Genomic DNA, 14,647 nt, shown 5'->3' on the forward strand with positions numbered 1-14,647 from the left:
TCGTGTGTGCTCGTCAAGACATAATCAAACTCAATCCTCTCATCCTCCACCCTACAACAATAAAAGAAGAGGTCACTTTGTCAATTGGTCTTGATAACAATTCTTCTTTGCCCTCAAATTCTCGTCGTCTTCATATGAGGGGAATGACACATGTGTTACATTCAGATTCTACAAATCAACATAAACGAGTACTGTCCGTGTGTTGTACAACACGGAGGATGACAACGTCGATGGTAGTTGTCGATAGCTCTGTCCATATGGCTTAAATCCACTCACATCTACTCCTCACTCCAATCCAACCACCTTTCTTTACCTGAGGAGAAACAGATCCATTCGACCTCCATTTTGTACACAAATACTTCAACTGGTCAAGCAGTGAGGGATACATACTACACATATATATAAAGACATCACCCCAATACTCCCTCCACATTACTTAATAGTCTACTCCGTGATATAATTCCTTCCTTGTATAGTCTGACTGATTCAATCAAGTTGTCGTACTCCCTCTGATCGACCAGAACAGTTTTAACCTACCACATCAGTCCACCTGATGACTACGCAGTCAAAAAAGGAATAGTCGGACAATAATTCCCCTCGACACTCCCCCAAAGGAGGTGTCGAAAGACCGTCATCCTAAATAATAATAAAATGAATTAAACCACTCACTTCCGCCACAACTTTGGCTGGGTGACCCACTAATGGAGAGGACTGTCTTTTCACTGGTGAAAACACTCCGTTTATCCGCAAAGACGACGTTTCTGGTGACTCGGAATATATATCCGAACAATGCAAGCCCGGCTGATCCACCAAGTTCTTAAACTGACCAATCAACCCACAAAATACAACCTGAGGGATCAAATCGAGGAACTCATTCAACAAATTGGGCTCCTCTGTGAAGAGAGAGCAAATTTTTCTGAGTACAGTGTCCTCAGGGGTGAGGTTATTCTTCAGTGATGTGGGCGGATATCCTCGAGGAACCAATTTCAGGTCATTTTGGTAGTTTTGGATGACTTGAATGAAGGTCCAATAGTAGGAAGGGGCATATTTAAAGTGATCTTTCACTCTTTGTACAAATATTATGGATTTGTCGATTAAAGGGAGACCAGGACGGTCCTTCGTAGGATTTTGGGAGGTCAAAGTGGGGATTTGAAGATATTGGGGGAGGTAGGAGTTAAATTTGTCGAGATATTGTGGATAGTCCTTAAAAACGAGAGATATTAGTCGAGTAAATTCTGATTCGACAATTCTACACCATAAAACAAACAACTACTCTTTGGCTTTAAACCTTCTGACTATTTCTATGAGTGGTTGGAAGATTGATTGCCCAGAGGGAGTGTCTCGCACTGTCTTGAGGTAGTTCATTGCTCCTGTAAACTCGTCGCTGTCCACAGCTCTAGCAGTAAACATGTTCTATAAATGATAAGACAGAAATATAACCTGAATTATTCCTTGTTTATTGTCGTTATGAGAGTGCATTTTTATATCTGAGAATTGATTATTATATATTATGTTAGCTAACCACAATGCGTGTCTATACTGATTTTATAATTTATTGATTATTCGTTAACCGTATTATTTTTAAAATATTATTTAATTTTAAAGACAGAATTATTGTAAATTAATAATTAAAATTTTTATTTTTCTACGGCTGATCAAATTTGTCAGAAACGGAATACAGGTACTCATTGTCGACTCTGTCAAAGCCTTTTCGACATTTATTCAGGTAAAGAATAACTGGCTTTTATTCTGCTGGTGGATTCTTTTATTTAAGATTGCCTGCTTTTTGGAACTCTGGCAAATCGATTTGGTTTATAGTTACTGAATTTTACGCATCTATCAACAATTTACGCACTTTTTAATACACAATTTACGCATTTCCTTGCAAGATTTTCACAACTTTGTCTTTGGTATAAGACAAGTGATTCCAGTATAGAATAAAACTTGCTACTTTTTTGTTTATTCTAAACAATTTTTCAGAAGAAGAGACAATCTATTTCGTTTTGCACTGACGAAAAATCATAAGCTAGTTAAGTTTTCTTTGTGTTTCAGTTAGTACTTTATTGCACATGGTTTCCTCTATTATTTGCTGATGTTCGTATTTCATTGAGATCCTCTCTATTTTGAATTGTTTGTTTATTCCTGCTAAATCTTCGTTCAATGCGGTAGGTAGGGCGGCTCTAGGCCTTCTACGGAATGCCCTTTTGGATCAAAAAATAGCTTTTCGTCGCGATATTCAGCGGAGTGAGACTGCCCAGTCTTAATATGTGTCTAAAAAGTCGCCATCTTGAAATCGGGGTTTTCACTGAGATCGGACTCGAATTGTATCTTTTTGTATTAAATCTGAGTTTGATATTTTTCTTGGAAATTGTATGTTTATAATTTTTCTCAGTTGGTTTCTATAAAATTGGTTAAAACTGAAAGATAATATCAATCACTGTGAATAATTAAATTCTCTCAAGACAAAACTAAACATTTAATACACGTTTGTTGTCCTTGTCCTGACGTATAACGGATCGACATGGGGAAATACCAATGAACAGTTTGAACAGATTTTTTTGTTTAATCTCTTATAAAACATCTTGGGTTAAGATCAATTGTGTTTTCTTGATTCGGAAGTCTGAGTTTCTTTTTTAGAATATTTATTTGGTCCTAAATTCACACAATAATTTTCTCATATTTCCTTTCTTGAAGTTTCGGTACTAATATTGGACAAAGTGTCCAATCCAACGCTATTTTCTGTTTTGTGTTGGCAATTGATATAATTACCTGGAGTTGTCCTTTACTGTTAACTACTTCGTCGGTCTACACATTTTCCATTATAATAATACTCGAGAGAGTTTGCTGTCCGGCATAGAAAATATCCGTGCTATCAGGAATAATTTTATAAACTACCAAATCGAGGAATTAATCCCAGATAAGACTTCTTTTTTGACAAATTGATACAAAACTTTTTTATTCGGCTCGAGAAATTCACAAAAAAATTAATTTTATTTTCAGTATTTGAAAAACAAGTGCATTTAAAAAAAATTTCAAATTTGACATTTACAATCAATGATCCTCATGTACGGCTGGTTTTTTAGTCAAGTTTCAAAAAGGATTTGACACAGCGCATCGATCGCTCAGTCTACGTTAGTTTGTCTCTCAAAAGCCTTCGCAGATAGATCATTTAGCTTAAAAGAAACATACGCATTACAATAAACACTTTGACAATCTCATAAAATATCGATTTATTATTTTTTAGATCAATTTACGTCTGTAACTCAACAGAATGCCATAGTCAGTCATTGCCATTTGTTTGCAGAGATTATTTTTTTGGCCAAATTGAGTGAGAGAATATCCGTAGGTCTTTCCGTTCCAGGATTCTGTGTTTTCTGTTAAAAGAGATTTGTTCATTGTGCGTGTCAAAACACATTTTTTGTACATTTCCTCAGATTTTCCACGCAAAGAAATTAAGTCTGTCAAAAACTGGTCAATGTTCAGACGACTGAGCTTCTTTTTAAAAAGAGAAAGTGCAGCCGAATACAAGGCGGTGTCCACGTCATTCCACTCAGTAATTTTTGACCTGAGCCGCTCTAATGACGGGGTGACTGGTTGTTGGTTCAATCTGAAGTAAATGAGGTCAGAAATATTCCACCCAGTCACTTGTTTAAATAAAACCAGCGACTCGTCAAAGTAATTTGATATCATTATTAAATCAAAGCTAGAGAGGGTTTCTCTTACAAACACGTCCACTTGTTCTTTTGTATAGTTCTTTCTAGAGTCAAACCCGAATTCGAATGCCATCGGATTCCTGAGGAAATTGTTGTTGTGTGATTTATAAAATTGATGAGGGTTATTTATGAAAGTCTCCAGTCCGTTCTTTGCCTTGAGTCCCAATATGTAGTAAAGATTAAAGAATTTGAAAGCTGAATCGAATTGTGCAACTGGGTCTCTCAGAATAGTGACATAAATTGTCTCCTTTTTCATGATTTTGAAAATTTCAGTTTTGTTGAATCGAAAGTGGAAATAAAGCATATCAAAGGGCGCCGTAGATACTTCATGGACACTGGAACTGGTAAAAAACTTGAATTTATTTCCAAAAAAAGTCGATTGGAGTCCAAGTGGAACGGCAACTTTCAACTTGTGTTTGAGGGCGAATCTTTCTAATATGTTGACCACAGTGCTGCTTGCACACTTGTGAGTTTTATGCAGAACTATCTGCTTGATCACTTTTTTTTCGACTATTTTCCCATTAGTGACAATACGGTGACAGAAATATATGAAAGCACTCAGGTATGCAACAAGTAGTAGTACTTTATAATTCCTGGGAAATTTATATCTCATCATTGACTATATCAATTCATCTTTTTTTTAAAAAGACGCTAATTAACTACTTAATTGTCTAATAATTATTGTAGCATATGTCACTGACTGTAAAATGTCAATAATTTTCTGAATTTGTATTTTTTTAGTCACATATAGAAATCACTTCATTTATGGTTCATAAATATTTTGTAGATTAATAATTTTGTGTTAAATTGACATATTATTAGTCACCCATCACCTCCATCACAGTGGCCTGATAAAAGTCTTTCATTCCTGACTCGACATCACCCTGAGTTATCTTAATTCGGGAAAGTAAATGCAGTGCTTCTATGTCTTGTGGGAAATATGTCAAATCTATTCTCATCACCAACAATTATTCACATTTTGAACATGAATTTCGAGCCTCATCCCCTCTTCCGAGTGCATACAAAATACTCGCCTTCACCAACAAAAAATGCCGACTCACTTTCAAACGAAAAGCATTTTCGATCGCGTACCACGCCATCTTAAAATTGTCATTTTTAAACTATTTAATAAATGGGATTTAATTCCCTCATACGTAAATGACAGCCATCCTCCCATATGACACTCCGTCGAGTTTATTTGCAAACACACATTTTTGTGAGTGGGCAATTGCCTACCATTTCTAAAATCGCGTACTTCTTTAAACAGTCCTTGTTTGATGCAAATCGACGCCATGTTGAAATTTGCAGAGTAATAGTCTTCTTGCAAGACTAAGGCTTCATACAAATCTCTCTTTGCTTCACACATGTTTCCCATAAGCTGGAAATATGTGAAGAGTAATAAACCATGTTTATACACCCTCTGTTGGACAAATTGACTGGACTTGGTCTCACACGAATAGCCTCAGTCAGTTCTGCAAACGCATCAACTAGTTGCCCCATCGACACGTGAAGCAATGATAATTCCGTCCTTGCCTCATCATAGTCCACTACTTCATATAACAAGACTACTCGGGTTGTGGCTAATCAAATGCTGCAACAGTCGACGGGACGCGGCGTACTTCCCCGATGCGTGGAGAAGAATTGCCTGGTTAATTTTCGCGGAATAATTGTTGGGAGAAATGGCCAAAGCACTCTCCACGTCCTTTCTATGACCAATATGTGGGCAAATTATACAAAGCCAAATCATAGAGTCCTCCCTGCATATACAGGGCGTTCCCGCGCAGAATGTAAGCATCGCACAGTCCCAAGTTTTGACTAATCTTATCGGACGTGCACTCAATCACGTTTTGGTAGTTTTCAAGACTAGAAAGTCGTTTAACTTATATAAACCGAAGCTGACATTTTGCGTACATTAAGGTACCCCACTCTGTGTGGATATTGCTAAAATCACGTCCTGCTTTTTCAAAATCTTCCTTTTTAAAATATATCATTCCCCGTTGTGTTAAAGCCTAGAAAACTAAAAAAGTAGCTCACTTGGCTTAGAAGAGCTGAGTACTGTTCCTCAATGATGTACGTGTATAGTTGTATTGCCTTGATATGATTAAAGGGGATACCTGAGTGTCATTATCCAATTTTTCACAACACAGCGCCTTCGTATAAAGACTGTAAAAGTTGAATTTATTTAGGGAAATTGAGCGATTCAAATCCTCCAGTCCTAATTCAAAATGTGACATTATGCATTTGAGGGCACCTCTGTGACAAACTCAGTCGTTAATCAAACCTCAACAGAAAGTAGAGCGAGTTGCAATTCTTAATTCGGATGGAATTGTTGCACTGGCTAATGGCCTTCGAGTAGCGCTGCTGAGAGGCAAAGTAAATGGCTAGACACGCGTATGCCTAGGATGGGGACTCCAACCAACCTCGTGAAAGTCAGGATTTAAATTCAAAGCTTCCAAAAAGTATTCTTCGGCCTCTGAGTTGTTTTTAAGCGACAATAGAGAAACTCCGTAGAGATAGTGAGCCTTGAGTAAGGTGAGGATGAAACCATGTATGATCGACTGTTCAGTTTGATTGATTTGTACAAAAGTTCCCGGGCAGTTTTTTTGGAATTGAGAATAAGTTGGCAGTGTCCGCGGAGTTTTAGGATTTCTGCATATCTTTTGGGATTCTCTTCCTGGGAATTCTTCTGAATAAATTTAAATTAAAAGACATGCTCACATATCGACTCTCGGCAGTCTCAAGACACTTGTCTGCCTCATTCCAATTCTGATTGAGCATAAGTCCATTCGCAGTGAGAATGTAGGCTTCCATATTGTCCAAACAGTCCTGATCAGGCTATTACTTATCCCCTCACTTTTTTGGTCTCCACATCTCCCAAAAATGCTCTTAACTCCGAACTGGAATTGATTTCCGAATCGCGTGAGAAAATAGAGGCGATCGCCCTTTCGTTGAAATGGGGGACAACCTTATGGAGGTTGAGGATGTCTCCAAGTCTTTGAGTTTGAGCAACAATTTCCCCTAAGCCTAAAAAAATAGACAGACTCTCAAAATATAAGCCTCTTTGTGGAAGGGGAACAAATATATTATTTTGTCATATTCCCTTAGAGCCTGCTTGTTCTGGAAATAAGTGGATATATCCTCACCTTGTTCAAGATAATGTAGCAGTGAGCCATTCCCAGGTATGCCTCGATATTTTCGAATTCGTGGTTGGCCATTTCCATAAATTTGGCGAGTGCGCTAACTTATACACTGAATGAGCACAGTTTGTATTTCTGCTCTTTCAAGTAGACCAAAGCGAGTCCTTTGAGGGCACGAATGTCCTTGGTCGTTCTAAATATTTTCTCGAATGTAGAGATAGCTTCCGAATATCTACCACTCACCGGGAAGGGAACCTCTCCAATTTTAATTCCAAGTAGCCCAGTGCGAAAGAGACCTCCTGATTAGAGGGGTCCTGTTCTTGTGCCTTCTTCAACAGTCTGAAAGCCTTGATTGGCTGAATCCTGCAAATATTGGACTAAAAACACCTTCTGAGAATGGAGGCATACAAATAATAGCATTCGCTGTTATCTCCGTCGATTTTTAAGGTACGAATGCACGAATCCAAGGCATCCTTCCACCGTTCGAGACAGATTTGGCATTTAATTTGAAGAATATACGCTTCGGATGTAGTTTGCCCCTGTTGATGAATTTGATCAATCATTTGGAGACATTTCTTGTGGTTCCTCAACGTCAGTGAACAATCCAACCCAATAGTGTACTCCAAGTGGGCTATTTTAAAGAGAGCTGATGTCTCGTCCGGGTTGATTTCATAGCACTGTCGATAAAGCGATATTGCCTTCTCTATATTGGTCTAACAGTTCTTTACAACTGACAAACCTCTTCCAGTATTTTTGCCTGCTCAAACAGCACGTAGGATTTTCGATGTCCCAAATCCCAGCATTGTTTATAACATGCCACCGCCTCCTGTTTTCTGCCCTTGAATTTAAGGATCTCAGCTCTTGCTCGATAATGTTACCAAAACAACTTGGAAAGATAAATTAAAGCAAAATTTGGGTCTCTGGCCTCCAAATGTCTCAACTCGTCAAGAGCTTCGTCGTAATTTGCTGTTTTAAGGTAAATAAAATGCTGCTCCCAATATGCCTGCAGATAAGTCGGTCTCGTCTTTATTGCTCTAAGAATAACCCCACAAGACGAACTGTAGAGTGTCCTCATATGCCATTTCCAGTTCATTGCCCTGCAGTAGAGATTCTGGACCAAACCTTTCTTTCAGCTGTTGCTCGCTGTATGAGATAGATGTGTTGAAGCTCATCCGCCTTACGTATTTTCTCGGAAACAAGTCGCATTTCATTCTCCACCTCAACTTGGTTATCCGACTCTTCCACGTTGTTGGTTTGCCATTTCCAATCTTTGGCTTCTCTTAAAGCCTGTTGACAGATCGAAGATTGGAGTACATCTCTAATTGTCAATCCTTCCAAATAAAACACCAAAATATACTTGAATAAGGAACTTTGACAAAATAGTCATCCTCTGTTTGGGGATTTCTTTCTTGAGCTTTCTGATGCATAATTTCGAGAATGTCATTTGAGGGTTGGTCAACTGCCTCTGAATATTCGTCCTCCAAAAGACCATTAAAGGACCCCCTTCTTGAAGGATTCCTAATTATATCAAACTATTCAACCAACGGTCTATCGACTGATTCTAAAAATAATTAGTGACAAAACCACCCAAAACATCCTCGTCCAAAAATAGGTAATGGTCGCGTCTAATTGTGAACTAATCACTTTACTTGTCAAAATTATAAAAACTGTGCTCCTTAAAAAACATGATCTAAAAATAGATCCCCAAACAAGTACATCTTCCGGAAAAAAGTGAGGACATAATTTTTCTACGACTCGACTTGGTTTTGAAATGACAAGTGGTGGTACCACATAGTTAAAGTCTTTGACCTTGTTTATATGTTTTTTCGACGTCTGAAAAGCCTCCTGCGAACTAAACCCCAAAATCCACCTCTTCTGTCACCAGAAAACATGGCAGCGACGATTGACTGGTAAAAGAGGCAACGTCCTCACAAGAAAGCTGTCGTTTCAAGTTGGGAATCTGACCTACTGCACCCTGATTGTCCAACCTGATGAATTTGCCTGTTTATAAAACTCTGATGAATTATTTTTTGTTTATTAGACGACAGCAGATCGGACTGATTACCCAAACAAAAAATATGCGAATTTATTTCTTGCCGAACAACCGTGTCCTTCTCATCCACGTCACAGCCGAACGTCCCTGCCTTCACCGAAAAAGGCGTGATGGACAAGCAACACTCAATTGGGGTCTCCGAAACAGTCTGATGACTTATAAATAGTCATTACCGTCTTCACGGTGAGGTTCTCGAAAGGGGCTACGAATTATTATTTTGTATTATACCAGGGAGGACAATTCTCTTGTCGTTTCTTTAATATTTTAAATTATTTTTTTACCGAATTGAGATATTTTTTGGTTTTGTGATGATTTTTGCTTTTTCTGTTGGATTTTTGTCAAATTTGTACTCGACCAAGGCTCTTTCCATTATTATTTCTTGATACATCTAGCCAATTGGGTTCAGAATGTATACATTCTCTAATCGACGAATTTCCCCATTCTTTGTAGGTCGAGTAATCACTTTAATGGATGCCGACTGCTCCCTTGCTTTAGAAATAATGTTTCCAGTCTCACGACAAATCCCAAGTTTGGGAATATTAGGAGGACAGACGTATTTTCCCAGAGGTTGGATCTGTTTTTTGTCGACTTTACGAAATTTCAGTGTCGGGGATTTCTGCAGAATTGGACGAGGGATAGTACCTTAGGAGCAAAGTCTAAATCCAATATTTCTCCCACTCGACACATTCTGCATGATTATTCGAATGTACCTAAGTCGGCTTCTTCTCTGGTCTGTGGTCTCATAAGTGGACATTGGGACACCAATGGAAACTATTTAGTTAGTGACAATATTTTATTTGTATGTTTAATTGATAATAAATTTAATTATTTAATAGTTTTAAATAATTCGTTTATTCATTTAGTTTGTTTACCTACCGTATAATCATCTTTAATAGATTAGAAAACATTATGAATAAATATTATGATATTTTTTAATATTATTATAATGTTTTTTAATTTGTAAATATTTTTTTAAGAAATTACCCTAAGAAATATTTTTAAATAGATTATTCGATCCCTGATAGCTAATACCTAATGGTTTGTGGTTATTTTGTAAAATTATAGACTTCGTTAACTGAGAATTTCATTGCCGGTTTTTTTACATTCCTAACACATCAAAAGAGTGCAGGGAAGTCTTTAACGTCTATGACGACCGAGGAGACGACATGATTGCTGTCAGGCATGTCGGGGATGCCATTCGCTGCCTAGGAATATACGTCACTCTCGCAGACATTAAGAAATGTACAGCCAAATTCGACGGACCAGACCCGAGAGTGTCATTTGAAGAGTTCCTTCCAATAGTTCAAACAATGAAAAAGAACAAGGACACGTTCACTGTCCAAGATTACCTGGGAATGTTCAGAATCTTTGATAAAGACCATTCTGGGCAACTTTATGTGGCAGATTGTCGACGAATGTTCACTTCGATAGGTTTAGTGTGGCTAACCTTCGTCAGGGGAGCCACTGACTGATGAAGAGTTTCAGCTCATTATGAAGCACTTCACCTCGATGGGTCACGTCAACTACGAACGTTTATTATTGTAATTTATTGTTTAGAATTAGTTCGGGAAATTATTTCTGATCAGTAATTAATTTTTGTTTAATTTAAGTTATTAATTCTTTTATTTGTTGTTTAAATAATAAATAAATTAGTTGTTTGTGATGGTGAGAGTTAAGCGACGTTATTTTATATGTGAGTTGTACTCCACAGAGAGTAAGCTGGAGGGGGTTACTGGTGCCTCAATAAACACTGCAGTGAAGAGAATGACTAGTTTGTTGTATGGAGACTACGGTTTGGCCTGTATTGTGGGGCAACTGAAAGTGATGTACATCAATCCCTACCAGAAGATTGTGATTGTCAGAGTTGGGAGGGAATGTCAGAATATGGTAGCATCAGTTCTTCCATTTATTGCCAATATTGAGAGTGTTCCTCTTATAGTCAAGACAGTGCACGTGTCTGGAAGTATTCGTCAGTGTCGACGACATTTTACGATATATCACAATGCCCAGACTCGAAAGATGCTTTGTACAGCTACGAGTGTCGAGGAAAGACAAAATATTGTTAATTCCTTCAACCAATCCTTGACCAACCTGAATGAATTCTACACCTAATACTCATTAACTATCATATTTTAAATGTTTTTGTACTCTGTGAACTATTTTTGTTGATTTTGTCGCACAAATAGTCTTGAATTAGTTATATTTACAGTAAAATATTTTAGCAAAGAAAAAATAAGAAGCGAATTCGGCGAGTAATTTATTAATAATCGATTCAATTTTTAGAATGAAAAATTAGCCTAAAATCATTCTTTTATTTTTTAAGCATCTTTAATTTTTTCTTCACAGCAGAAATTTTCCAAAAAGATTCTTACCCTCAGTACTGCGAGAATTTGAATACAGTAGAAATCGGTTAAGTGCATAAATTTATGTTTAAAATCATAATTTATATGCTTTCCATTTAAAATATACCGGTTAATTGCATAATTGCGTATCGGTTAGTTGCATAAATCGGTTTATTGCATACTCTCATTGGGAACATTTACTATTTTTTCTTATAAAAATGCACATGTCATAGCGATGGATGTTGCTAATGAGGACGACGAATGTATCGGAATCATGTCCGATGATGAAATATGTTTAATGTCAAGAGATATTTCTTGTGAAGACGATGAGGACGATTCGGATAATTGCATATATCGGTTAATTGGATAAGATTTTCCGTGGACAAATTTTATGAAATTAACCGATTTCTACTGTAATATCAAGATAGTATTCCATTTAATCTAATTCCGTAAATTCTTAATTGATTTTCATCAACTGGATCCAATATTTGCCGAATACTAATGATTTCATTTCATTATCTATTTGACATCAATAGACTTATTAATCCTTTATGTAAACAATAATACGAAGTTGTTTACTAATATAAATCTACTACACTTCTTTGCCAACACATAAAGTTCAAAAAAATAATAAGTTCATTTGAAAAATAGTTCAATCAAATAATATTCTCTTAGAAAAAAAGTTAAAAAATAATTCTGAACAAAAAAATATTTGTTGAAATTTTTTAGATAAAATTCAATTTTTGCTAAAATTACGGCCACCAGCAGGGATTTTACTGTAGTTCAAAAAATCGACTTGTTTCTGTTTATGATAAGCACGTTTACGTATTTTACTCGATTTATTTTAAATCAAATATTTATTTTAAATTAATATAAAATGAGCTAGATACGAATTTAATTTTGGAACAAATCATTAAACTTTTTTGTATATTAGTATTTTATATATTAAAAACAAAACAAATAATAAGAATAAATAGTAATTTAAAAATAACAAATAAAATAAATTTGTGGATATTTATTGTGGCGGTTGATCTCATGAACCCCCAAGAATACTCAATCGACAGCTCTGACTCAGCATTAGAAAAAGAACTCGAGTCACTAACTGAAGCGGCTGACTCAATGCCACACCAAACACCAAAAAGACCCAATAAACTTAAAAAAGCAAACAAACATTCAAAAAATGACTTGACATTCAATTCAGAGGACGAAGCAGACATTGAGGTCTTCTCTATCCATTTACCAACAGAAAGAAATGGACGCCCTTTTGAGAGAGACCAAAGAAGAAGGCAAGAATTTTGTAGACATTTCAGAACATGGAATTTCAGCAGAGAAACCCCAACCCCCCGAAATTCCCGTATTTTGCCAACATGTGACATTTTTAGGTGGTACCCCAACCAAATGAGTTGAGCATGGAGGATTCCCTTAAATTGCGGATCACTGTCATCCAGAAGTCTCTGGATGAAGCAAAGGCGGCAAATAATTTTTCAAAAATCAGAAGACTGGGCCGAATAATCTCAGTAAGCCTAATTATGTCCAATTTTTGACTTTCCACGACGCCTTGAAATCTCTGCACGAAAACAAGGAATTCGATTTTGAAAGTCTCGTCTGTCCTCCTGGATGTCCCCCCTTCCCGCCACTCCCTCGTCCACAAAATTCAGCATCCAGTCATTCCGAACGTGTAGAAATACAAAAAAGTGAAATAAGTACAAAAACTGACGGGAATGTCCATAAAACTGTCATTTCTTTGGAAGAATGTCTGAAAGCTCGACTCGCTGCTATCGAAAAGACCATTTCAGTGGCAGAACAGGCCAAAGACACCTCGAGAGTCCGGAGACTTGGGAGAATAGTCAATGTAGTGTAATGACTGACTTATAGACCTTCAATGAAGCCCTCCATGCTTGTAGGAGTAATATGGAGTACGACTATGCCTCTTTGGTGTGTCCTCCGGGTTGTCCCCCACTGCCAGCCACGTCGGGAGTCTCAGGGGTGAAACAGGCGGTTGTAAAGAGATGTCGAGAACTTATGGAGATGGAACAGGATGCTAAAAAGAAAGGCCAAGTCGAGTTTTTGACCGAATTGAGACCCAAATTGATACAAATACAGTCGTTGGTGAGGGATTTAAATTCGGGGACTGAGGTCTCTCTTGCTCAAGTTGGGAATTTTTGATGGAATTTAGATTCCCGTCCTCCCTTCAAGACCACTAGTTGAGGTCTCAGAATATTTCTCATCACACTCGCAAGTTGTGGAGCACTGTGATAGTCAATTGAGGATGATTGATGGTGTAATAGGCAATGTGGATGACTCGACTGATGATTATAGGAGGTTGTGGGATTCCGTCAATTTTAGGCTTGTTTCCGTGAGGGAGGAACTTGTCAAAACACGGAGTCATGTTTTCAAAGTTGAAAATTTGGAGTCAATTTATAAACATGATAAGAAAATGGAAATATCACTGTTTGAGTTCTCTGGCTTTGACTGTTAGAATAAACCCGCATTTGACTTCCTGGCAGTTCGAACTGTCCATGATTGTGTACCGAAATAAATCATTCCCCGACTCCACCACAGTCCGTTTGGAAGCTGACTTGTCCATGTGCTCGGTTTTGGTTTGTCCATTTGATTGAAGGACTGTAATGTCACCGCAGTCTCGGGAACTGCTTGTTTTGTCGGTGGATCGGCTGGTTGGATTTTAATTTGACGTTGTTTAGTTTTTGCGAATCCTGTTTTGGCGAAGGTGAACACCACGTCTTTCCGTTTCCGGAGATCTGTGTCGACTAATCGAAGGTTTGAGTTGATTATTCTTCGAAACAAGTTGATTTGGCCTTCTCACATCGAAGGGGGTTTTTCCGTCGTGACGAAGTTGTTGGGAAGCTTCGAATCCCTTTGGGAGCACTGGCCAAGAATAAGACGGTGGACTGCCAACATTCAGTTGACGAGTTCTGTAATGACCATTCCAGTTATCGTCCAACAGTGGGGACATATCCTTCAAAATGAGCATTCGTTCTGCCACGGAGAAGTGCACTCAAGAACTGACCATAAGCTGTATTCAGTTCCCTGTGTCGAGAACTGATATTTGGTGGGTTGGGAGATTTGATTGAGCAGTCTAGGTGTCTGCAAAATAGACATTCGGCTGTTAGAGGAGAAGATCCAGTCTGTCAAAGACATTCAACAGATCAGAAAACTGCAATCAGTAAGAAAAGAACTGCTCAAAAAAATTGAAAATTTGCAGACTTTGTTGTCTAATCCAACCCCTCAGTTTATTTCAGGTTTGAGCTGTCTGGGTTATTCAGAGTATTACTCTGGACTGAGGAGTTTGGAAGATGCCATTAACCTGAAGATTGACAGTTTAGACCCCTCGGTTGACCATGAAAAGTTGCGTATTTACTCGGATAAGCTGAAAGCTGTCAA

At 37.6% G+C, this 14,647-nt stretch overlaps 1 protein-coding gene across 1 annotated transcript; it reads left to right on the forward strand.

Moving 5' to 3' along the window:
- The first annotated feature begins 10,667 nt into the window (after nt 1–10,667).
- Nucleotides 10,668–11,015, forward strand: LOC115229507 (ribonuclease P/MRP protein subunit POP5-like). Its single transcript, XM_029799843.1, has one exon. The coding sequence runs from the start codon at nt 10,668–10,670 to the stop codon at nt 11,013–11,015; it is 348 nt and encodes a 115-aa protein (XP_029655703.1).
- The last annotated feature ends 3,632 nt before the right edge of the window (nt 11,016–14,647 follow it).

Source organism: Octopus sinensis, unplaced genomic scaffold (genome assembly GCF_006345805.1).
Source record: "Octopus sinensis unplaced genomic scaffold, ASM634580v1 Contig12956, whole genome shotgun sequence".
NCBI lineage: Eukaryota > Metazoa > Mollusca > Cephalopoda > Octopoda > Octopodidae > Octopus > Octopus sinensis.